This window comes from Danio aesculapii, chromosome 2 (assembly GCF_903798145.1).
Source record: "Danio aesculapii chromosome 2, fDanAes4.1, whole genome shotgun sequence".
NCBI classification, from domain to species: Eukaryota; Metazoa; Chordata; class Actinopteri; order Cypriniformes; family Danionidae; genus Danio; species Danio aesculapii.
This window is the reverse complement of record NC_079436.1, coordinates 35,230,437-35,256,964: the sequence shown is the minus strand read 5'-3', so window position 1 is coordinate 35,256,964 and position 26,528 is coordinate 35,230,437. Positions and strand designations below refer to the sequence as shown.

At 34.3% G+C, this 26,528-nt stretch overlaps 3 protein-coding genes across 3 annotated transcripts; all 3 read right to left on the bottom strand.

The window, feature by feature from the left end:
- Positions 1-1,368: 1,368 nt before the first annotated feature.
- Positions 1,369-9,640, bottom strand: plk3 (polo-like kinase 3 (Drosophila)). The gene is made up of 15 exons (XM_056478056.1): positions 9,360-9,640; positions 7,962-8,069; positions 7,761-7,877; positions 7,552-7,681; positions 7,369-7,456; positions 7,184-7,279; positions 6,068-6,266; positions 5,801-5,927; positions 5,046-5,158; positions 4,536-4,653; positions 3,992-4,075; positions 3,724-3,886; positions 3,432-3,561; positions 2,869-2,982; positions 1,369-2,764 (listed from the first exon to the last, which is right to left on the bottom strand). Exons 1-15 carry the CDS (start codon positions 9,558-9,560, stop codon positions 2,567-2,569), a joined length of 1,986 nt encoding a protein of 661 aa, XP_056334031.1. The 5' UTR covers positions 9,561-9,640; the 3' UTR covers positions 1,369-2,566.
- A 1,606-nt stretch (positions 9,641-11,246) lies between these two features.
- Positions 11,247-17,944, bottom strand: cacybp (calcyclin binding protein). Its single transcript, XM_056467259.1, has 6 exons — positions 17,801-17,944; positions 15,977-16,190; positions 14,248-14,344; positions 13,895-13,994; positions 13,692-13,786; positions 11,247-11,666 (listed from the first exon to the last, which is right to left on the bottom strand). The coding sequence occupies exons 1-6, from the start codon at positions 17,816-17,818 to the stop codon at positions 11,507-11,509; spliced, it is 684 nt and encodes a 227-aa protein (XP_056323234.1). The 5' UTR covers positions 17,819-17,944; the 3' UTR covers positions 11,247-11,506.
- A 1,497-nt stretch (positions 17,945-19,441) lies between these two features.
- On the bottom strand, positions 19,442-21,569 carry mrps14 (mitochondrial ribosomal protein S14). The gene is made up of 3 exons (XM_056467248.1): positions 21,482-21,569; positions 20,096-20,260; positions 19,442-19,903 (listed from the first exon to the last, which is right to left on the bottom strand). Exons 1-3 carry the CDS (start codon positions 21,548-21,550, stop codon positions 19,721-19,723), a joined length of 417 nt encoding a protein of 138 aa, XP_056323223.1. The 5' UTR covers positions 21,551-21,569; the 3' UTR covers positions 19,442-19,720.
- Positions 21,570-26,528: the final 4,959 nt, after the last annotated feature.

The window sequence follows — 26,528 nt, the reverse complement described above, 5'->3', positions numbered from 1 at the left end:
CTCAAAATATATTTAACATACACTAATAATTAAAATAGTTTGGAATAAATAAAATATAAGGTCCTGTTATGGTCGATTTATATCAATAATTATAATATGAACATTCACTCCAATATGTGATATCATTCTGATTATAATGAACACAATGTAGTTTTCTTAAATTCTCACTTTTTACAGATTCATAGTTGGAGTAAACTTAAAAACACATATTTTACCTCTTTTTCAAGATTTAAGATGAGTGTGTCTCCAGATTGTGTTTGTAGAGTTACAGCTCAAAACAGCCGTCAGATTATTCATTATACCTTTCAGAATATTGGAATTTTCTGCGCTGAACTCTGTTTTGGTTGCCTGTGCCTTTAATGCTAGTTCTGCTTGCCCACATGCCTGTCAGAGTGTTCCTCAATCTCTGCTGCGTCAGATAAACAGCACAGTGACAGACATGAGGCAGATCTCACGTAATGTTTGTGAGAAATACAACAGTAAGAACTTTACCAATGATTATTAGATGCATTTGTTATGTAGTTAATTCAAGCCTTTCTGCAATGATGAGTCACACAATGTCGTTACAAAGTTCACGCACGCACACATACACACAGTGCACGTTTAACTTTGTTCTGCTTTTGCACGGCAAATGTGACAGGATACACCTTAATATTGACTGCTGTATATATACCTGCTATGTTAATGTACAAAGTAAACCTGATTTAACATCCACAAACTGGTATTGAAGCATCGACTTATAATTGTACTGACATGCGGCTGTGGTGATAAAGACTGTAAAATAGATGTAATTCATTACAAACATGGACTGTTTTACAAACGTTTTAAACTTATATTATCTTGATTACATTTGATGATGATCACAGAGAGCTGAACAGATCTTTTAATCCCAGTTGCTTTGCGCACATCTTGTCTTATGGATATGATTATACACGTTACTACAGAGAAATGTTAATATGCAGCGGTCAATCAATTTTGTGGGTGGGAAACCGCACTACTACGTCAAGTTGCAGTCGGCCTCAAAAATCAGAGAAATTTGGATCCTATTTTAACTGAACACACTAGATCTACACAGTTCTGTCCAAACAGCTTGCAAAAGATGATTTTCATCATAGGTGCCCTTTAAGGTACCAAACTACTGATGACATTTCTTACAGATTTAAAATACAGTCATCGAGTTGGTTTACAAAATAAATAGTTTTGTTTTTTCAGACATTTATAATCATTTTTATAATAATTAACTAAACATCAGTAAGTTAGGTTTAGGATTCTCATTTCATATTTGGTGGAATAAACAAAACCAATTACTTTTTTTCTTTTCAGACTTTAAAACAAAAAAAATTTAATTAAAACACGACACAAAATGAGTATTTTCAATAAACTTTATTCCCCCCTCTCCCAATACATAAAAAGTGATCATACTGAACATTTCCCAGTGTTGACACCGTACAATTATCTTACATCAATAAATAAAAAACTATAAATAAAAAAATAAATAGAACACGTGCCACAATTAATTAATAATACTAGTTAGGATTTGTCTGAGAGGGTAATGGCTTTCACAATGTTGGTTTTCAGAACACTTGTTTAACACTTACAGCCATGGTCACAGTTTTGAGGACATTATGATTACCTATTATAAATGGAGCATGTCAAGTAAACAAAGCTGGAGGCACACTGAATACATAGTCTATTTTTTTTCTCCTCAAGTACAGACATTAAGGATATAATCACTTAAGAGCAGAAAGCTTATATCAGGTGTGTATTTGTAGTGTTTCTTTCCCAACTCCTGCCTAATTCGCTTGGAAAACCGAAGACTATGTAAAGGCCCTCTCTCATTCCCTTTGTGACTTAAGCTTGAGATTCAGGGCCATTGTTGTTATTATTTATTATTATTAATTATTGCACAGAGGAATCCATCAGAAAGGCACTTTTTTCAGTCACTTCCACTTCAAACTGCTCCTCCATGAATTACAATTCCACCTCAGCCGTTCACCTCTGCCTTCTTTAAAACTAATCTCATTAAAAGTTGAACCATTTGGTGTTCGTAGCTCTTCTCGTTTGTGTACTACTTAGTGAAATAAAATGTCTTTTAAAAAAAAAAAAAAAAGCCAAGTGATCGAGCATAAAAAGCCAAGCACATCTTGCGCAGTGTTTGGGACACATAAGCAAGACGCTTAAGAACCCTGTGAGGTTTTTTTTCTCCTTTTACGTCATTTGCACTTTAGTCCAGCTTTAAAACAAACTAAACCAAAATTTAAAAATAATAATAATAATAATAAAAGAACAGGCTCAAATTTTGGTTGTGCACACTGTGAGTCAAGCTGGTAGTGTGATACTGTTGGTGTAGACTGTAGGCTCAGTTGCAAAAAAAACGAAAAGGAAAAAAAAAATAGTGCACCATAGTTCAAAGAGGCCAGCCGATGACCAAGGACAGGAGATCTTCGTGGCAACATGGAAGCTTCTCCTGATTTTTTTTTTTTTTAGTCTTTGTCAGTCATTTTTTGCTTCTCGAAAGTAAGCAATAAGCAGCAAATGGTAATATGAAGCAGTTTGGCCATCTTCATTATGCGTTGGTGTAGTGCTGAAGAAGCTGAACCACGTAATGAAGCCGCTGCCGGAGCTCTGGAGAGCAGCCCAGTTCAGAAAGCATGTTCAGAGGGTAGGAATAAGAGACACGCTCCTTGCTGATGAACGTCACCAGGTATGAGGCGTCCGAGGGCTTGCACAGGATGATTTTTGTGTGGTCTGTGTAAAAGTTGACCTGGAGAGTGAAGGGAATGGGAATGTTTTAAATTAAGGTTTAGGAAACCATTAGATTGAAAAACAGTCTTTTCAGCAGTGCTTTTTGTCTGATTTGAGACTAACCTGTAGGGTTCGGTTGTCAAAGAGCATGACTAAGGCATGATCAGTCTTGATCCACTGCAGAAGCAGCGGAGAAGAGCTTGAAGAAGATTGGTCCTCACAGTTGATATCTCCACCCTGCAAAAACAAACACTAAATGTTTAAGATACAGAAGAATACCATTTTACTATTTTTAATACTACATTATTCAGTTTAATAAAAAAAAAAATCCTGCAATAGCAAGTTTAAATCTATAAAAATATTGCAAGAGTTTTTAAAATTACAAAAAAAAGTTAATACAGAAATAAACAGTATGCTACTGCAAGTAAAGATTGATTTTATCAAGCTTGCAAATCGGACTTTGTCCACATGTGAGAAACACAACTGAGGATGGGGAAAAATATATAAACTTGGAATTGTTAAGTATTTAGTCCATTAATTAATTCCATTTTATTTGTTTGCATAACTTGCTGATCTACAGTTTACCACAAAAATGCATATGTATATAATATTTAAAATATATAATGTAATCAAAACAATAATAAAACCAACAACAACAACAGGGGGCTTTTTCCCCCTGAACTTACCTCCATTAGGTTCTGCTCCATGTAGTTAGCCATCAAATCCACAATGTGTTTCTGACTCTGAAGCTTCTCTGGTAGCGCATTAGCAGGAAAGCTGAAGTGTTTGTTGTTTGTTAGACAGTAATGTACAGTCCTGTGAAAGAATATAAACAAAGGAGACTTAGAACTTCAAGTAAAGCTACTTAAAACAATTAATTTGAAAGCGAAGACTTTATAAAGGCTAAAGCCCTCTATATGGGTCAATAAGAGCTCAGTTCAAAAGCCAAAATTAGAAAAGGAGCACAGAAAGCCGTACCTCCGCTGGTCACAGAGGCTCAGATGAGTGCCTTCGTTGAAAAGTACGCCGACGTTTTGATTGGAAAGCTGGTAACCGAAGCCGTATTTGTTGGAGTAGTCGACCCACTTGGTTACCCAGATGAAAGGCTTGGTTTTAACAAGGCAGGGAGGGTTTCTTGAAGCTGGCAAAGAGGAAAGGACAATATTTGAGTACATGATCAATGGCTTAAGAGTAAACCTTGAAAATTGCTTAAGCACCTCGGTGAGAGCAAAGAGTGGGAACAAACCTGTTGGCATGGAAGACAAGCAGCTGTTAAGAACTTTCATGGCAGATTCGGCAACAGCAGAAGGGGTAGGGATGTCGTCACAACCTGAGGAAAGAAAGAAAAGTAGGATTTTTAATTTAACTATCCACACAAATATCTGTTGTTACTTTAATATCTGTTGTTACTTTATCCATCTAAAAAGACATAAAAATGACAAAGGTTTAATAAAACACAGAAAAATCTCTAAATAACTTTATTTTTAAATAATTTTTTTTTTATTTCAAATTTTAAGCTACAAATAAACTACAAAAGTTAGTGGATGCTAAAATAATACTGGGTTAAAGTCAATTTATTTTTGGACTGCAATTGAAAGCAATATTATTATAAAAGGGTATAAAATAAATAAATAAAACATAAATTAGGCCAGGATGCATTGAGACAAAGTTGTTCTTAAAAAGCGGTCACTGCAAGACTGAAGGGGGGCCAATAATGTAGGCCACACATACACAAGCCAAGCTATTTGTTGCTGTACAGAGCAAAAAATAAATAAATAAAATCAGCTTACCATCAGTGCTGCTGGCCACAGTGCCTTTGAAGGATCGAGATGCAGACTTTCTGGACTCTTCCTCAGCTGGAGTGTCCAGAGGCCCAGAGCTCACCAGCTGAACCGTTGGAGAAGTGGCCTGAGGGAAGGGAAAATAGGAAGTTGCATTGTTATTAAAGTCAGAAGTACTTCCTTATGCTTAGTTAATCATGCACAGTTTACAGTGGTTTTCCATTGTTGTGTCTCAAGCTTAAAAGATCAATTTGTCATGTAATAACTCAGCGTCTGTGAGGGTTTGCTATTTGTCATTTAGGGTTTGGTTAGTATTCTGAGACGTTCAGCAAAAAACGACTGCACTATTATTCATCTATGGCGGCTTTCAAAATGGGTCCCCACTGAGCTTACTTTAGCTATGCCGAAAACAGCATAACGCACAGACACCGCTTTCTACGACAGTCATGAGTCAGTATATGATTAGAGCAGCAAAGCTATTAATACACCAATGCACATAGTTAGAAAATGCATTATTACCTCATTCACTCCCATTGTCTTGTAGCTCATTTGCCGACCGATGGAGTGTTTCACCATGCCTGACACCAGTTTAGAAATGTCATCCTTCTCCTCAGAAGTGGTCTTCTCAACAGCTGGAATAATAATATTTTACATGTTAATAACAGACAATAATGTTGGATTCCAAACAAAACTATTAACTAAAACTAGCTTAACATTTGAAGAGTTCAGATGCAAAAACCTCTAAAGTGCCATCTGAAATTCTCTTCTAAAATGAGAATTTTTCTCAGAATTCTGTTTGTGTTCAGTTATTTCACTTTAAAAGGCAATGCAAAGAACACATTATTTGCCATAAGTGTATTTACTGAACATACATACAGGAGCTTGAGGGAAGAGAAAAAAAAAAAAAAAAAAAAAAAAAAAAAAAAAAAGTCCATTTTAGGAGAAATTCAAACAGCATTTAGAGGTTTTTGCATCTGAACTCTTCATTTGTTTACCAGTTAAAAGAAACTAAAATGGATAAACTAACTGAAATTAAAAGATAACTGAAATAGAAAGTAAAATCCTAATGTGTGTGTATTGTTCCAATCATCTTAAATACAAAAAAATACACTATTAAAAAAAATATGTAAAAAAAAAAAACAAAACACAACACTATAATAATATTACAATATTTTAGACATTTTGTAATCCAAATCTACAAAAAAAAAAAAAAAAAAAAAAAGGCAATGAATAAATAAATGTCAAATAAAAGTGTGGTGTCAGTATCCACATACTTTTCGATTTCTTCTTGCCAAATAGACTTTTAGCCATCTTGGTGAAGAACTTCTTGGCAGGACTGGGTGGATTAAGCTCAGGCACCATCACACAGCTGCTGGGAGGGAGTTTTTCTGGGGTGAAACCCTGAGGGAAGAAAAACAAATATCAATTTGAGAATTTATAACAAATTACTACACATCAAGTAAATGCCTTTGTAATTAGTTAAAATGAAAAAGGTTTAATTGCGCTTTGGACGGTGATAAATGATTACTCCGTATGCTAACCTTTGTGAAGTAGTCGTGGGCCAGTATCTGATCCAGCGTAAGGCGGTCGCAGGGGTTTTTCTGAAGGATAGAGGAGATCAGCTTCTGTGCAGATGGAGTGAGGGATGAAGGAAGGCTGTATTTCACTTCCTTAATACACTTGTAGGTCTCTTTCAAGTCTAAGGTTTCAAAAGGTGGATTCCCACATAGAAGAGTGTACCTAAATGAAAATAAAAAGAGCTCGTCATCATGGCTGTCACATCTGATGCATCATAATTCAAGTATTTCTTATGGACTTTCCATGATATAAATAGCATTTGTTGACACCAGGGACTCCCAAACTTGTTTTGTCAACCAATCTAGCTTGCAATGTATACTTAAAGGGCACTCATAATTTTAAAATTAACTTATTTTTTGTTTGTTAACTAACTTTTAATGGTTTCAATAGAAGTTAAAGGTATAGTTCACCCAAAAAAAAAATAAAAATAAAATAAATAATACTCATTTACTCGCCCCTTTACTTGTTCCAAAACCTGTTTGAGTTTATTTTTACTGTTGATTGCAAAAGAAGATATTTTGTAGAATGTTGGAAACCAGTCACAACTGACAACTTCCATATTATTTGGCTTTTCCTACAATGGATGTCAAAGGTTACCAGTTTCTAACATGGTTCAAAAGATCTTCTTTTGCTTTCAATGGAAAAAAGAAACTCACAGGTTTGGAACTAATTGTGTAGTTGTTGTTGTAGTAGTAGTAGTAGCAGTGGTAGTAATAATAATAATGTTAATGGAAATAAAGTGAAACAAAACCTGTTTTTTCAACAAGGTGCCAAGTTTCATTTAGTTTAAAAGTACTATATAAATATATATACACAAATAAAAATACTAATTAAATTACACGATGCAATATCCATTTAGAAATATTTTATCAAGGCTACAATAGTAACTGAATGTTACTCAACACCAATTAACGGTCAACAAAATATTTATTATATTTAATATATTTCCTTTCCTTTATACATAAAACATTCCATCCTACTTTACCATATTTAATTATTAAATTAATCGATGCATTCGTAAAGCACAGTTTACAAAATAATAACCCCAATAACCCTACTGTAGTGTTGATAAGACTTACATTACACAACCCAGCGACCAAACATCTGACTCGGTCCCATGGCCTTGTCTGTTTAAGACCTCTGGTGCAAGGTAGTTTGGCGTCCCACAGATGGTCCTGCAAAAAAAAGAAACAAATTTCACATCAACACACTGCTCCAATGCATTTCTATTGAATTTATGAATACTGAAGGCAAGCAAACTCACTTCTTCCTTTGCTCAACTGTCTCCAGCTTTGCCGCCAGGCCAAAATCACCCAATCTCAACTCCATGTTTTCATTCACAAAAAAATTTCCTGCAAAAAAACAAAAGCAGCATATTAAAATGGATTACATTTGACGGCCATCACACTAGGAAGTAAACAGTAGGCCGAGGGATCAAAAACACTACCTAGTTTGAGGTCTCTGTGGAGGATGCCTTTGTTGTGGAGGTATTTGAGTGAAGAAATGATCTGTCTGAGGTAGTAACGTACTTCTGGATCTGTCAACGTGTGTCTTGCTTTCCAAATGTGTGCCAGAGACTGCAAATATCGAAGAGTAAGATTAGATCATGTAGCTTCAGTCCCCAAATAAAACCTGTTCTTGGTTGAAACAACTCACCTTTCTGCTGCAGAGCTCAAGGAAGATGTAAATATTGTCTTGGTCCTCAAAATGATGAGAAAACTTCACTACGTGCTTGTGTTGGAGGCTTCTGTGGAGCTCGATTTCATTAATGATCTACAATAAAAATTATGAATAAGCATTAGAGAGGTGGCTGGAAAAAAAATGACAATTCCATTTTGTGCTAGTTTGTTAATTTACCTTCTCTCTCTGGTGTGGCTTTGAGACTCTGCTTTGAGGAATAACCTTCACCGCATACATCTTGTTGTTTGCAAGATCAGTCATCTCATAGCACCGTGCAAAACCACCCTAAAAATCAAAAGGCATGATATATAAATCACTCAGAAAGCATCAACAGGAAACATTGCAGGGGATTTCAAATGCAAGGTGATGATTAACTTCAATGCTAGGCAGCAGGTGAGTGTGCAAACTCAATGACACAGTGAAACAACGGTTTCCTGTCTGCAGAAGCAACATATTTGAAGATTATGGGTGTTCTTGAACATTTTATTCATATTTTCAGCATGATTCAAGAATGTGGTCAGGCAGCAAGTTTAGGACTTTTTTTTTTTTTTTTTTTACTCATATCATATTTGAATAATTCATTTACATCTTATGTAGTGGTTTAAACTTGTAATTATATTTCTTCTATTTAGTGTGTTGACCTTCATATTTTCCATTTCACTAACTTGTTATTCATCATTCTAAAATGCATAGAATCCTTTAGATTTTTAATACATTTTCTATTCATTCACTCAGGCAGTCCCTTGTGGCCGACTCTGTGAGACCTGTCCTCCAATGACTCCAATATTGTATGTGATGATATACACATATATTACATAAAATATTAAAAACATTAAATCAATCAATTCCAGTTAAGCAAATATATAGTTGACAAATTATCCTTCACATGCGATGCATCAGAAATCTGCAGAGAACACCTGCTTTTTTCCTGCCACCGGTCTTTCAACCAATTTAACATGCATCTTTAATCAAATTCTTCATCTCCAGAAACCAAACATCGCAGGCATTTTTTGCATCGATCCTTGGTTAATATCAGAACCTGGACCCAAAACATGTACAAAGGAATGACGTATTCTTTTCCCAGTCGACCAAGCCCTCCTTACAGCATCGCACAATGATGCGGCACTTTAAAGCCCAGGATTGACGAGACCTCCAATAATCGATCACTTAATTCTTATAAGAGCCTTGTTTTGGAAACAACCCAATAACACTGAGACGGTGGTCACTGGCTTCAGTGATCGTAAAGCAATGCAGCATCATTTCATTGATGCATTGATTCATTCATTCATCCTTTCAAGACATCAAATCAAATTACAAAGCCAGTTCTAAATCCCAAACACAAATCAAATGCAAGGTCTTGGTGTTTGAAAGAAATGCTGCATGCATTGCTGCAATGACCATCAGGTAGATTGTATAAAAACCCGGACAGGGCGGATTGCGGTCTAGTGGTTCTGGTGCACCCATGATGAACACCTCACCAAACACGAGACGAGCACGAGACACGTTTGAGCAACGCGACAAGACACACAGTGATCAAAGCGCTCCAATTTAATCCGTAAATACAAAACACCGTACCTTTCCCAAAAGCTTTCCTTTACAGTACGACCTCCCGGTCTTCGCGTCCACCACCACCTGCGCGAGCTCCGGCTTAACGTGTTCTGATTTACTCCGACTCGGCTTGGCGGGCGGTGGAGCCGTTGGAGACGCTTTGAACATATCCGGATTCATCATTTTACACGAAAGACGCTGAGCTGTGGAGAAACAAGAAGGATCCATTCATCAAGAAAGATCCTTCGTCTTAGAAAATAAACTCCTTTGCGCGAAGTCCTGAAGCCTGACAAAGTTCTCTAGTCCTGTGCGAGTCAAACATGCCCAGGCACCGGAGCCCTGCAGTATATAAACTGTCCGTGACGTCACAGGCAGAGGCGGGGCGCCAGAAGGGGGATGTCTGGAATAAATCAACGTCATTGGCTACTGGAGATTCAATCAAAGATCAGAGAGACGCATAAGAAAGTGCAGAAGAAAGTGAATGAAAAGCCGAGAGCACATCATCCTATCACGGCTGACGCGATTATGGACCTCCGGGTGACACAAACAGTGCTTCTGTATTCTTCGGTTTTAACTTTCGGACATGGATGTTACGTTTTTTTGTTTTGTTTTTCCCACGTGATAATTTGTTTACCATGACAAAAGTCTAATTAACTTCACAAAATTCAAAGTTTCATTAAATAGACAATATTAATGACAAAATGTGTATGACATATCTATAACATTTGCTAATGTAACCTCATATAACATTCCGGAGATAAAGTCAGACATATTTGAACAAATAAACAAGAATTACACCTACACATACTGTATTTACATCATGAGGACGAAGCCAAATTACGTCATTACAAACATGCATCTGTACGGAACGCAACTGAGAAACTCGTGGATTCATGCGCCCCCTTGTGTATGACAAACAAACAAGATATTAACAAAAGCACATCATGTTCTGTTTCTTTTTATTTTTGTCACTGATACGAAATACATTTTCCAACCCTAAAATGTAAAAAGTATCTATATAGTTTCATGATGCGAAAAATGTATATAAGAAATCGAAAAAAATAATGTGGCAAACCATATTTATTAGTTACTAGTACTTGTTAAATAAATATTACTTCTTATTAGATACACCTTTTAATTATATACATTGTTTTAATTGGAAACTAGAACTAATTTTATACAGGTATTCATTATATCTGGTGCTTATTAGATACTAGAATATACTAAAACTTATTTGACACCAGTACTGATTAATTTACAAAACGAGTGTTTACATTATGGACAAACGCACATCTTCCAATTTGTTGATTTACACTTGCCTTTATTATCCTGCACCTTTCATTCTCCTGCCTTCTCATCTTATCCATTCAGTCTCCTTCTTCCATTTCCTCTACAATTTCTCCCATATTGTTGGCTCATACACAACCATTTATTTTCTTTTCGGCTTAGTCCCTTTATTAATCAGTGGACACCACAGCTGAATCAACCGCCAACCTATCCAGAATTTGTTTTACACGGCGGATGCCCTTCCAGTCGCACCCAGACACTGGAAAACGCTGTGATGTGCTATACTCAACCAGATGCAACAAAATAGAGGAGAAACGCGCATCTAAAAACTACTGAGTAACTAAGAAGTCAGAAATTGTATTTGTTTCTAAAGAAGTTTAATTAACCTTAGTGACTTTAATAAGTACTATCAGGCTTACAAAGACAGTAGTATCTAAACAATACTAATAAATAAAGAAGCACTAGTAGCTGACAAAAAACTAGTACTTAATGGAAAATACACTAGTATCTGAAAAAAGCAGCTTGAAATCAGATATTGGAGTTGGACACACTAAAATGGCCTGTCATTTACTTGTTTTTTATATGTCTATTTATGCATCTTTAAAAAAAACACAAGACGAGATAAAATAATTTACAGGTCTTTTATTTTGTTTTCCTAAGTGCAAAAATAACTATGACAACGCACTGAATATGAATACCTGTGACACAACATAAAATTACAGTGGGGACATAACCACTTTAAAGCACTTTTTACACAAACATTTCATTAACAGCCATATTTGACAGTAAAACAAATCTGTAAAATCATTGCTATGAAGTGGAATGGCGTGTAGAGCAGAGCAGCTGAATTTGGGTGCTTCACTGTGAAAGCGGGTCATTAATCTGGCTTACAAGTCAAAATCATCCGGTTTGGCCTTCTTCTCTTGAGACTCAACCCAGGCCTTGTTGATGGTGCGTTTCATCTCGTCGTCTCCATCTGTGTAGATTTTCTTTAGCACACTCATCAGACCCTCGCTCGGATCAGCGTTCTCACCCATGCTGGGTTTGCTGAAAGATAACGGTTACCATGAAGTTATCTTTTATATGAGCCAAATGTAGTATAAGGCTGATGTTATCCTGATAATAATGCATTCTGCAGACAAATTTGTTTTTTCTTCTAATGTTTAAATTCAAATAAGCACAAAATACTATTTTAAATATATAAGGGTTCAACACTACGGATTAATTCTACTGGCTAGATTGGGTCAGTAGTTCAGATTTTTACTTGTCCTGCCAAAGTTTCACTGGCCCTACCAAAAAAAAAAAGTTAATAGCTATTTTTTAGCCACATATCTTAAATAATGTGTCAAAAATAACGTCTGTGAATCCAGAATGTAAATATTTAAAAAATGTTTTTAAAAGTATAATGAGCAAAAAAGTGTCATGCAAACAAAAATAGCAGTATGGAAAATGTGCAGGTATTTTATTGCAAAACAAAAGGTGGCTGACTTGCCAAACTGACGGGAAACTATACAAAATATAACATCTTTTTTTTCGTTGTGTTGTACATACATAAATGTCTGCTACCATGATGTTAGAAACAGACATTTTTTTTAGCTTCATGATTTGATGTTGCCGTCTCATTGCTGTACTGGTTGTTACCTGTTTATGGAAAAAATAACGTGCTCACAACATCCAACCAGGGGTGCGTTTTCGAAAACCATGGTTAGCCAACTAAAGGCGCAAGTTGCGTAATTATAAACATAGTTCGCTGATTTGGCATCACAAACTGCTTCACAAACTTGCATGCTTGCAACTACACCTCTGGAACTGTAGTTAGAAACACAGTTCCTGGTTGTGTTTTATTCCCAGTTACCCCAACCTCCCCCACATGCCTTATTCATTTAGAACATTCTATCATTTGCACTTGAAATTATATATATAAAAAATCATTAAAGTCCTCTCTCTTAGGTGTAATTTGCTTTCAAAGTATTTTTACAGCTCAGTTTTAGCGATCTTCATGTTTACTATTGCGCTGCCTTCGCAGTGCACTTTGAAAACATTGATGTCATTTTGAATGCAGCCGTGGCTCATGATGAAAGCTATAGGTGACCTGTTATTTAAAGGCGGAATTTATGTTACGTCTCCAAAGCTTGTGAAAACAAAAAACATAGCATACGTTAATGCTTTTAATTTAGAGTAGGCTATTTATTAAGTATCTGAACTGTATATGACATGGGCCTGTCAGTTAAAACATTTCTGCAGTGATTTGCATGTCTCAAATTGTAAAAGTAGACTTTTCAAAAAAATAAAATAAAAAATATCCTACTTAATAATAAAATTAATTAATTAATTTCCTAATAAATAATAAATATAAAATTTCACTTCTTAATAAATAGCCTCATTATTTATTTATATATGATATTAGTATACATGTTAGCTTTTGTAAGCGATTTTATGTTAATTTAGAATAGACTATGGAATATTCTCAATATTATTTGTAAAGGAAACACAGGCCCTATATGTGCCATTTACATATATTTCAATTATTATAGAAAACGAGTGCATGTTTTTACCAAAACTAACATTTGATTTTGTTTTAAAATGTGTGTGCGTGTAAAACAACATTTGCACAAAGAAACTATGGGGTTCTTCTCTAAAGAAGATGCTACTCCACCCCGTTTAGAGCATCATTATGGCCGTTTTACGTTAACGCGGTTCAAACGATGGATCTGCGATAGAGAAACTACTTGTTACTACATCATTCATTCATTTGCGAAACTATGCATCACACTATGATAGTTCAGCTGCGGGTTACGTCATTGTTTGGGAAACGCACCCCAGACTAGTAACGATCCTGTCTACTGTCCCGAGTGTATTACACTCTTTAAAATATGTACATATTTATATATTTTTTTTAAACTTTAAAAAAACATTTTATACTAAAATAACAATGTAGCAATGTTTAAATATACATTTCTTTGTTATATTTTAATTTTATGGAATAAATCTACACAATTCAAAGTCTTGCTTTTGCATACAAATGTAAAAACGAACCCAAAGCGAAAATGAAAGTGTGTGGATTTTACTTACTCTTTCTCTTTGGACTGTTTTTCAACTTGTGTCAAGCAGTCCCACTTCTTTGCTGACTTCTTCTTGCACATGAGAAGTACCATGTCTGTTTTTATCTGTAAACAAACCAATTTCACAATGGTCTCTTTTTATCTATTTGACTTATCTATCAGTCAAAACGAAACCACTTAAAAAAGATAAATAAATAAAAAAGAGTGACAAACCTTTTTACTACTCTCTGCTGCAATAATGGGGAATAAAAGGTTGTTGATTGTCATTTGATGGTTCTTCCCATCCAAATCTTTGACTAGAACATTATAGCCTCTGTGAAAACACGAAAGTAGTGTTTACACTCATTGACATGTTTTGCCCTTTAACCTAGTTAGCTGTGGAAATCTTTTGGAACTTGACCATATGTTTACAAAGCTTGCAGGAGGTATCATGATGTCTAATTTATATATTAGATGTCAGAATAATCTTTCTTAATGTATAGAAATTATACAAATATAATGTTTACCACAATAAAATTAATTATAAAATAAACCAAAGTTAAGCAATATTCAATCTGAAAGCACACCTCTCTGTAAAGCTGGTCTCTACATTTTCAGCTGGAATAGTATGCACTCCTTTTAGTGTGATGTAGATTTTGACGAATTTGTCAGACTGGTCCCATCCTAAAAGACAGAAACAATACGTGTATTACCATGGAGTTTTAACCTTTTTTCAATACCTTTTTAACACAACCATTTATTCATTTTAATCCTATTTTTATCATTCATTTTATCAATTAATGTTTGTCTATTTTTATTTAATCAAGTATTATTTATTTAATCAGTTATTCATTCAATCCAAGTATTGATTTAGTTTTTCCACAAACAATTATTCATTATTTTAATTATTATTTTGTTTCTTTTATACTAATTAGTTATTTATCTTAAATCAAATGTTCTTATTTAGATTTCTCTTTCATTAATTAAAAATCTGTAACTTTTTTTTGTAATTTTTACAGCCCCCAGTAGTCCATTCTCCGTCCCTCCGCTTAAACGATACAAGATGATTCGGCAGATCCTAATATTTTAACCATGATAACTGATCTCTGGCTAATTTGGTCCTTCACACACGTTTGTGAATCAGAGTAAAATATCTGGATGAACTGATCTGAGGTTACTGCATGTGCTCTTGTTTGTTGTGAAGGACATATCTATCAATCCTCAAACTAACGATCAATGCAGTGATTGGCTGGCTTCAAGACAGCACGTAATGACATTCACCTTTATTTGTATAGCGCTTTTATAATGTAGATTGTGTCAAAGCAGCTTCACATAGAAGATCAAAGTACTGTGATGTGATGTGTACATCTGTAATGTGATGATTTTTTTTATTTAATGCCATGTCAGCAACAAAGGCTATTTTTATGGCAAGAATGTTTCACTAATAAATATACAATTCAAAACAACAAACAAATGCATATTTAAATACGATTTTTTGCGTTAATTCATGATAAAAAAATTTAAAGATTTGCAAAAAATGTCCTCAAGTGAGTTCATTTAATTAAAAAAAGATTTCTGCGGTAAAAGCAGGACAGTTCAGTACAATGTGTTTTAATGACATCATCATCATTAGAAAAAAAGACTAAATCGGTAGTAAATGAAACGGTTTGTTAAAGGATATGTAATGACTTTCCACATTTGTTGTAGGCTATTAGTACATGCGTATTTAGAGCAGATCTTCTGTATTCAGTATTCATATATCTTAATCTCAGGAAATAACTGGCAATTTCAATTCATTTAGAATAAAAAAAAAGCATTTTGATATTTGATAAATGGTCTGCATCTCCTGTGATGCATTAAATCACTCCCATATTAGCTGTCATTGTTGCATGCATAGGACTCCTGCACATTATATAATCAGTCTTTCACATAAAAAATGTGAATTTTGGCCATGTGTAATATAATACACTCTCAGAAATTGTACTCAATTTTCAAATATGTATCTCTCAAGGTTTGTATCTAAAAGATGCATATTTTTATCTTACCTAAAGTGTACATATTAGTCATAAAAAAGTACAAAAATGTCCTCTTTGGACCCCTTAAAAATGTACGATCTGGAGTGGTAAGATACTTATTGTGTAACTGTTGTAAATTATTATTTTTTTAATTCTGATTTTTACTCTTAGCTAACCGAGTAATCCACTTCTGAAAAGCGGACCCCCCTCTGGTGGTTAGAAATGCCCCATGTGCAAGACCAATGCATATCATAGTCAAAACAACAGATGTCTGTGATCACAATATATAATACTAACATACCATAATTATTAATTTTGACTGTGTATCCTTTGACTGTTGTTTCAGTTTTGTCTCCCGACTCTTTCTTTTCTTGCTGCTGTTTCTGCTGCCGTTTCTGTGCCAGCTCTTTCTCGATCTTCTTCTGCTCTTGTGTTAATATGTCCCGCACGCGCTGTCGTTCACACTTCTCTTGCAGATTCGTGATCTCCTTAAGATCACTCTCGAGACCTGCAATCTGCAGACACAAGACAAATCTGACATCAGCTTCATTTCAGCACAGGCGAGCTCAAGAGTCAGTGGTCTATAGCAAACTTTTTTGTTTTGTTCATTCCACAGATATAAACACACAGGAACTAGTAACAATGACAATTTAGTTTTATATTGGCATTTTATATTATATTGTTTAGATTTATATTATTTCCAATAGTAAAAAATATTTTAAAGCATTGTATTTTATTCAATTCTTCATTTCAACATTTGAATTTGAACGGCAGCCTAAATGACGACATCTAACTAGTGAAAATACTGTAAATATTGAAACTTAATTCCTTTTTTAATTGTAAATTTTTTTTTAATTGAAGCATATAACTGACAAGCATACAGGATTATATGATAACATATGTAACAGTCATACAAAACTTAGTCAGTGATGCAGAACATCCATTAAATAAAAAATACTACATGACATATATGGGGGGGGGGGGGTCTATCATATTTAAATGATTAGATTGTACAGATTATATTTTTCATTATTAGAGAGGTTTTTATAGCCTTCTTGTTTCTTGTAATTGAGGTCAAAGAATTATAAAATATTTTTAAATCTTTACAGAAAAAAGTAAAGGAGGGATTAATAGACCTTATTGTGTATGTGCAACTTCCCAAGAAAAATTATCCCAAGAAGCATTATTGAGTGCATCATAGCCAGTTTTACTATTCAAAAAAAGAATCATGCACTCGTCAGAGTTAATTATTTTGTAAAAGTTTCACAAAAATCCTCGGAAAATGTACAAGTACAAAATAGATGTAAAAGACTTTCAGGCTCAGTGTTACAAAAAGAACATTGTGGTAAAATGTCTTTTTAAAAATGTATTAATAAATATATTGCAGGGATAGTACCTGTGTAATATTTTACTGATACCACCAAGTACAGTTTTTGGAATTTGCTTTAAGACTGAGTTATAAGCAAGATGAATTTTCATTAGGCAAAGCAGTTTATTAGCAATGCTTTTAACAATCGAATTATAATCATTATGCCAAAAAAAAAAAAAATCCCTGAAGAAGAAAGAATTTCCTGATAAGTATAAATCTCACCACTGCTATTTAGTAAATCTGAAACAAAAATAATTCCCTGGTCAAACCAGTCTTTTTTATATATACTTTTGTTTTTAATGCAACACTTATTGGTTATTTCATAGAATGCACGAATGAAACAACTTAATTCCTAAAATCAAGAATAAGACGTCTACGAGAGATGACGTCATTGTTGCCATGAAGAATTCATATTTTAGTGGAAATGCAATTGCTCATATTAAAAATGCAATTGTTATTAGTAGTAATCTAATTCCTAATATGAAGAATTAGCATTTAAACAAGTGAAAATTTAACTGATACCGTGAAAACGATGATTTAAGTAACAGCTGCATTCCATATCTTGCATCTCACAGCATACTGATCATTCATTCACACAGTATCCCATAAATCATCATCACGGTAAAACATCAGTTTATTCACATTTATAAGCTTCTTAATGCCACTGTATGAGATTCGGTACAGTACACAGTAAACCTGTCAGGAACCTGCTCTCCTCTACTAAAATGCGTAAAATACAGAAAAGCAATAGTTTACCAGTTCATTGATGTCCATTGTTGTCTTGGAAAAATCTCTGAAACTAATAATCCTGAACAGTTTTACTGAAGTGATGAAAATGAACTTTGCTTTCAACCGGCGCAGCGACACCGCTGATATGCGTGAAGCGCTGTTTCTAGAAGAATTCCTACTTCCGCATCATGACAAAATAAAAGTCCTGATTTTAGTGGATTGTGATAGATAGATGATTACCGGCGCACAACAAAATATATTTTACAATAAATATATGTTTACAATAATAACAGTAAAATAAATAAATAAACAAATAAATAATAATAAAAAGGTAATAAAATCTATTTGATAATGACAACCGTTTATGAATTACAGTACTACAAAAGTATCACACCTACTGTATCAGATAACATAATTCTTAGCATAATAATGTTGAAAGGATTACAGCAGTCAATATTTAAAGTGGATCAAAAAAGTTTAAACAAATAAGAATGGGTGTTGTTAAATAGTTTTAGGACAACTTTATAGAAGGTTTTTATCCACTATCATCCTTAAAAAGGACAATTAATTTATTGTATACAAAAACTAATTAACTAAAATATACAGTAAATAACCCGTAATAGCATTTGCAAAATGATCTACTTAAATCATATATATTAAATCAGATTACATTACATATGTCCTATTCAATATTGTACTCAATTCTGTAATTTAAATTCCAAATTTATTTATTTGGATTATTCATACATTTTAAACTTTATTAAATAATATTTTTATATAATATATTCATAGTTATTCCAATATTTGAATAAAAATGTTTACTTGTTGGTGTTATGGGTTCATATAAATGTGCTATCTTAATTAAACTTTAACTAATAATAATAATAATTCCTTACATTTATATAGCACTTTTCTGGGTGCTTTACACATTGGAGGGAATCTCCTCATCCATCACCAGTGTGCAGCATCCACCTGGATGACGTGATGGCAGCCATATTGCACCAGACCACACACCAGCTGATTGGTGGAGAGAGTGATGAAGCCAATTATGATATAGGGATAGTTCGGAGGTCATTGGGCAAATTTGGCCCCCTACTCTTTTCGAAGGGCATACTGGGATTGTTAACAACCACAGAGAGTCAGGACCTCAGTTTAATGAACGATGGCGCTCACTGAGCTCACTTCACTATACTGGGGCGTTAGAACCCACCCAGACCGCAGGTTGAGCACCCCCTGCTGGCCTCACTAACATCACTTCCGGCTGCAACCCAGCTTTCCCATGTGGTCTCCCATCCAGTTACTGACCGGGCGCAGCCCTGCTTAGCTTCAGTGGGTGACCATGTGTGAATTGCAGAGAGCTAGCTGCCGGCAACTATTTACTTTAACCATATTTTCATTTGAAATTCCATTTCCAGGCATCCTTTTGATTAATTGATCTTTCTTATTATTCTGTAAGTGCAATAATTATGGATTGAATTTTTTTTTTTTTTAAATCAATAAATGATTTGAAGCACTTTATATGGCTGAAATTTAACTTTTATACTTTTTGTATTTTTCATTTTATTATGGCAAATTAGTACCAAGTTATTTTTGTATAACACTAATACAGAAGCATTAAAAATAGAAGCCAATACTCTTAAACTTTAAATAAACTCACAAAACATAAAACACATTACACCTTTTTTATTGTATCTACAATAACATAACATATAAAATTTGCCATCGGTCTCGAAGACAAAAAACAAAAAAATTCAACAATATAAATTCCAAATCAATTTAGCAGAAAAACATTCGAGTAGTTGCTTGATGAATTTCCTGCTCCGTCTTTTCTTGTAATATGAATATCTTCTCTTTCAAAAGCATACCGAGCTCAAGTTCATTCATAGGTTGAAACGCTCACACACACTGAATGACAATGACGTAGAACAAAAGCAGTGTCATGGCTGATCACCACATTGATCTCTGTACTCCAGACATCTGGCTGTGGTCTGCTAAATCACGAAAAACTATTCGGCTAAGACGCCATCTGCGCTTCACTGCACGTGGACGTGAGGTCAGCACACACCTGTTGCGAATGCGCACGGGACAACTGTCTCGAGGCAGAGCGGCGATTTCTTTATCTGCTATTTCCTAATAACAAAAACATGACAAACATGGACAGCATTATTATTATTATGTTAATGACACAATTCACATTGTTATGTTAACGATAATGACTCTATAAATGGGTTACTGTAATATTAATTACTGCAAAATGAAAGGTGCTTTTTTTCTGAAGTATAAACTCTGACTGAATGGAAATGGCAAGACTCTAAATTGTACCTGTAGCTCTTTTGGCAAAATTGTATTCTTCCTAATGGCATTGATGCGCAGTCGTGTATCTGCATATTCAAATGCCATCTGACGGCGTTTCACATCCCTCAACATCCTCCAGTCGACATAGTAGCTCCTGACTTGCTCCATCAATCCAACTGGACTTCTGCAGGCCTGAAGGACATCAGATATTTTCTATTTATAGATAGATTTTTGCAATACAACTTGTCACAAGATTATTATTACTGTACATAATACTTAAGGTGGTATATTTAATGTTCACATGCATAACTTCACTAGGTAGATAAAAAATAAATGTTTATAACATGTATACAAATCCCCATAGTAAATGTGATAATTCCCAATAGTCACATCGCAAGATATGCAATGTTGAGTGAGTCTATATATTATTATATTATATATTATAATTTTCATGTGTTATCGAGGCCCGTGAATGTATAATGATTTTAAAAGCATTCACGGCTAAGAAACTCTACTGTTTGTAACTTTAATAATGATTAATTATATTGAATTATTATTATTATTATTAATTGACTATACAGTACCTGAAGACTGTTGGATTCGGAAAATGATAAAACATTGTTAATTTCAATTGTATCTTGTATTTTTTAATTGCACTGATCTATGCTTGTAGGTGGTTAATTATATTTTAGTCAGATGCACTTCTCATCTCAACCAATCTAAAATGATCAATCCTTTCCAAATAAAGAAATTCAAGTCATCTGTTGAAATAGAGTCACGATATATTTTGCAGAATATCAAAATATCGCAATGATCGCTTTTTCCAATATCGTGCAGCTCTACAATATATTCTTTTTTTTTCTTTACTTATACTCTATATAAATACAAATGTTATAGTAATTTTGTTTTAAACCCTACTATAGTAAAGTACGTGTATTAATGCATTGTGGTAATTCTATAGATGCTGTGGTAATACAACTAATACAAGATAAAAGAACTGTATTACATTTTCTACAACTAGGTATATCATACTACAATACCACAGTTCACCATAATAAAAATAAATGTATATTACAGTATTTATTACAGAGTCAGTTACATATTTGTATTGGTTATATATAAAATTCATCCATTAAACTGCTATCAATATCTAACAAGAGTTTATATATGCTTTTACTTTCATGTACTGAAATGTTATAGTTGTTTGCACATTACAAGTATTTATGGGTAGCCCTTACAAAACGACAACAAAAATTAAAACAACAAATTACATGACAGCCTACAAATGTCATCAGAATGTCTCGGTTAGACATTTATACCTCCGAACCATGTCGCTTTCTAAATCACAACATAATTAAAACACAAATATCACGTGTTTAAATGTACAAAAGTACATGTTCAAAGACAACTTACTTGTCTGCTGAACGACAAGGACGAGTGCAGAAAGCCCATGCCCGTGCTGAGGAGCTTCCACGCCGCCATGTTGATCTGCACTGGCAGTTTGCAGGGTGAGAATTGAATGGAGTTTTTCATTACTGCCATCTGCTGGTTGTTTTAATGTTAATCCAAGCATTTCAGCATTGTCAACGATGTTAAACAGTGCTAAACTATTTGAAAATTTTGAGACTTTGTCGATATGTCATAATAATGTCGATCACATTTTTTTTGTCATGACGAATTATATTTAAGCTGCGATAATATTTTGTAAAGTCCAGGAAACTGTAGCTCTGCATCTGGAATCCTCTGGACCAGGTGCGCCCAAAATAAGTCCTGGCTCCTGGAAGGTCCTGCAAAGTTTAGTTCTGACTAGTTTAGGCTAACTAATCGAGCTCTTACTAAGCATTCCAGAAACACCCTTGCAGGTGTGTTGAGGCAAGTTGGAGCTAAACTCAGTAGGACACTGGCCCTTCAGAACTGAGTTTGGATATCCTTGTTCTAGACCAACCATAAACATAGCATTGAACAAAAACAGATTCACAAGAAAAAATATTCGTAAACAATTCAGAGAGCATGAAAATTAAGAAAGGTAATGATTTTAAAAGTTAATAAGTTAAAAATTGTATGTAGTTGCAGTACACAACCACACGATGGCAGAATTTACCTTTACTCAACTATACTTCAATGAATAAAAAATTGATCCTGAAATTACTTTTATTTTTACACGCCAATTGCAGTGGACTATAATGGGTTATAACTATGGGTAAGATGCCACTTTTATGAACATTTTAATAAGAGCTAGGCAAAACTAACTTTAAAACTAAACAAACTTTTTTACTTTTTTAAATGTGACTATAGCCATACCTGCAGGTTGTAAATACACTTTTTCCCCCAGAGTAAAACAATAATAATACAATGCAAAATAACATTCGATATTCTTTTATCTATCTTTTATCTAATAAAAAAAAACTTTAAGCCACCCTGAGGGCTTAAAAAAATATATAAAAAAATAAAATAAAATAAAAATAGCAGGTCTTTTGCAGAGAATCACCAATAAAATGTATGCCACAAGCTTCCTCCAATGCACTCAAAACATGATTACTACTGCCTTTTCAAACTACCTGTTTAAAATGAGCTGAAACAACACAATTGTAATTTCTTTGGCTAATTTCTTTGTTTTATGTTCAGTTCATTTAAATTTGTCAACCATTAAGTTAACATAAGTGTTTTGTGTTGGGAAAACATGAAGGAATCGTGTTGGTGTAACAGGTATGGAAATTATTGTTTACTTTATTAATAAAAGTACACAAAATGTGTACCTAAAGTGTTTATTAAGTATACCTGAGGTGTTTTCCATTGTGTGTGTCTTCTCCTTTAAATTTCTAAGAAAGGTTAACTTCACTTTTTAAAAACAAGTTTGAAGCTAGTTTTTATGTTTGAATAATAATTATACCTTTATTTTTCACATTTGTTAAATTTTTTTGTGTTTTCACTTTAATCGAGATTTGGATTTAATTTTGTCACTGAAGCATGTGAAGGCTAAATCCATTGCGCTTTCCCTTTAAACAGAGGAGATTTAAGGGCAAAGACACACTGTAAAATCTGTGCTTTTGTTTACATCCGGAGTGATTAAAGAGCCGTCACAACTGCTGATATCCATCTGGTTACTCCCACATTAAAAGAAAACACAATGGAGAACCGGTTACATTGGTCCAACCTGGTTAGGGGATTTGTAGTTCCCAGCATGCTTTGCGTGGGATTGAATTAAGAGAGGAAAAGTTTGACAATAAAAATAATCTTGAGTGTTTCAAGTTAATAGAAATACTTGTTGGAGTTCAATCTTCACCTTATTTTGAAAATTTTTATGTAATGCTTTGAGTTTTGAGATTACCACCTTGCAGAAGCACTCATGCTTTGTGTGTTGGCAGCTTCATTAGCAAAAATGGAGGTTGTTGCTGTGCTCAGTGAGAAATAACTATCCTAACATTAGTTCTGAGGTCAGTCTCAATCGACTGTATAACTCATAAAATATCCCTAAAATGTCTTTTAGTTCATTTAGGATAACTTCAAATAAAAACAAGAGACATGAAATGTACGACACAAAATAGACATACATGATATTATTAGACCTCTGAGTTTAAGTTAAATAAATATACAAATGTATTTAAACTGTTATTTGATAAAATCATGTTGGACCAACTCAATTGCATTTAATTGTGTAAATAGTTTTTTAGTTGGTGCTAAACTAATTTATTGGATGGAAATCCTGTCTTTAATTAAATTGAGTCCATCCAATAAGTTATTTTCATGAGTGTGGTTATACCAGCCTTGCACTATTTTATTTCATTTTTTTGTCTGTTATTAACCTTATATGAATAAAATGTTTGATTTAAAAAATAGCTTTGTAATTAAAGTTGCTGAGAAAGTCAAAATACCCCCTCTACCTCCAAAACACCCTCTCTTTCTTTACTTTAATAAAAATGCATGTCTATTATTTCCACTTATGTGATGGGTTTTAGGGTTAATATACATGATGTAAACTTGTTAATGTCAGTTAACGCAACTGTTTTAGTTTTCATCATCTGGAAATTTTGGAAAATGATCTGCAACATTACCAGGTTGTCTGTATCCTGCACCTGCACTGTGTTCATAGCAGTTCAATACAAGAGAAACAAGCAGCCCTACAGACAATTTTCTGATTGTAATGCAGACTGGCTGCACACACAAGAAATCATGTTAGACAGCAAATTTGCTGAGCATATTACAGGCCTACAAACTATAAGGATAAACAAGGGAGAGAGAGTGAAGGTCTGTTTTAATATTCGTTCCTCACAGCTTGATGTCAGAGGTAAGTTTGCTCATTTTGTGTCTGTTTACCAGATTTCATGGCTTTTTTTTATGCCCGTCTACCATTCTGTCATTACCACAGAATAAATACCCACATAAAACAATGGTAAAATAAGAAGAAAAAACAAAACAAAAGCAGACAACAATGAAAAAACAACCGACAAATAGCCCCTTGTGTGCTTCTCAGCATGACATTGGTTAAAGTTCAACCTCAAGGCATTCATAAAAAACTGTCCTAGTAAATTCCTGTAGAATTTCCCAAGCAATCAGCCTTTGTTAAAAGATACTAGGAGATGTGTTCTGAGTAAAATACTAACATGTGTCAAATTGCCCGATTTTACAAAGAAGATCCATTATGTGTATTAAAACCGATCGAGTCGCAGTCTAGACACCAGTTTATGCTGCTATAAACCAATTATTGTGATATTAGGTTGATTAATAGGAACAGGAAATGTATAGGAATAGTTTCGTCATCAGTGGCGACACGGTGGTTAGCTGTGTCGCCTCACAGCAAGAAGGTTGCTGGTACGAGTCCCAGCTGGACCCGTTGGCATTTCTGTGTGAAGTTGGCATGTTCTCCCCGTGATCACGTGGGTTTACTCCGGGTGCTCTAGTTTCCCCCACAGTCCAAAGACATGTTATACAAGTGAATTGAATAAACTAAATTGGCCGTAGTGTATGAGTGTGCATGTGAGAGTGTATGGGTGTGTCCCAGTACTGGGTTGCAGCTGGAAGGGTATCCGGTTTATTCCGCTATGGCGACCCCTGATGAATAAAGGGACTAAGCCTAAGGAAAATGAATGAATGAATGAATGAATGAATGAATGAAAGAGTTCTGTCATCAGAAACTCACCTCCACTGGTTCCAAACATGTCTGAGTTTCTTCCTTCTGTTGATCACAAAAGAAGATATTTTGAAGAATGCTGGAAAGCGGTAACCATTGACTTGGTGGTATTTTCTTCTGTGGGTGTCAATGGCTATCTGTTTATAAATTTGTCTTTTGTGTACAACAGAAGAAAAAGAAAGAAAGAAAAACCTTTACGCCTGCAGGCACAGTTGCTGAAGGCTGTTTTTCTATTTCAGATACACCTTCTGTACAAGTAGACGACATTGCAAAGAGCTTTTTACAACTTTCTTTAAGTTGTGTCTAAATGATGATTTATGGTGATAATTCATGAGCCATTTTTGGATATTTACTCACCAATAGAGATGATAGTGAGGAACAATGCTAATCTGTATCTTTCTTTAAAAGTTTGGTAACACTTTAAGTAACCATTCTCACTATTAGCTACTGGCTACTTATTAGCTGCCTACACTGTAAAACCCAATATGTTATGGTAACTCAAACCATTTGAGTAAACTGATTGCAACAAACCATTTAAAAAAATTAAAAGTTAAGAAATTTTATTTAATCCTAATGAGTACTGTGATCTTAATCCATTTGAGTAAACAACGCATTTTGAGCACAGTAAAACCCAATAAATGAAGAGGACTCAAACCAACTGAGTACTGTAAAACCCAATAAGTTAAGGCAACTCAAACCGTATGAGGAAACCGATTGCTACAAACAATCTGAGTTAAAAAAAACTAATCTATATGAGTCCTGTGAACTTACTCCATTTAAGTTGAAGCAGTGAGGTATTTAATCAACTCGTTACCTTCAACACTGAGTTCAAAACTCTTTTCAATTGAGTACTTTCAGTAAGTTTTGAGTTAAATACACTCGTTTCATTTGATAAAGTTGACTGTTGGGTTTTAAAGTGTAATATTAAGTTATTATTATTCATTCATTCATTTTCTTTTCAGCTTAGTCGCTTTATTAATCTGGGGTCGCCACAGCTGAATGAACCGCCAACTTATCCAGCATATGTTTTACACATATGTTTTACACACAACCCATCACTGGGAAACATCCACACACACTCATTAACACACATACACATATGGACAATTTTAGCTTGCCCAATTCACCTATACTGCATGTCTTTGGACTGTGGGGGAAACCGGAGCACCCGGAGGAAACCCACGCAAACACAAGGAGAACTTCACACGGAAATGCCAACTGACCTAGCCGAGGCTCAATCCAGCAACCTTCTAGCTTAGGGCGATCATGCTACCCACTGCGCCACCACGATGCCAGATATTATTAGAATTAAATAATCATAATGTTTATTAG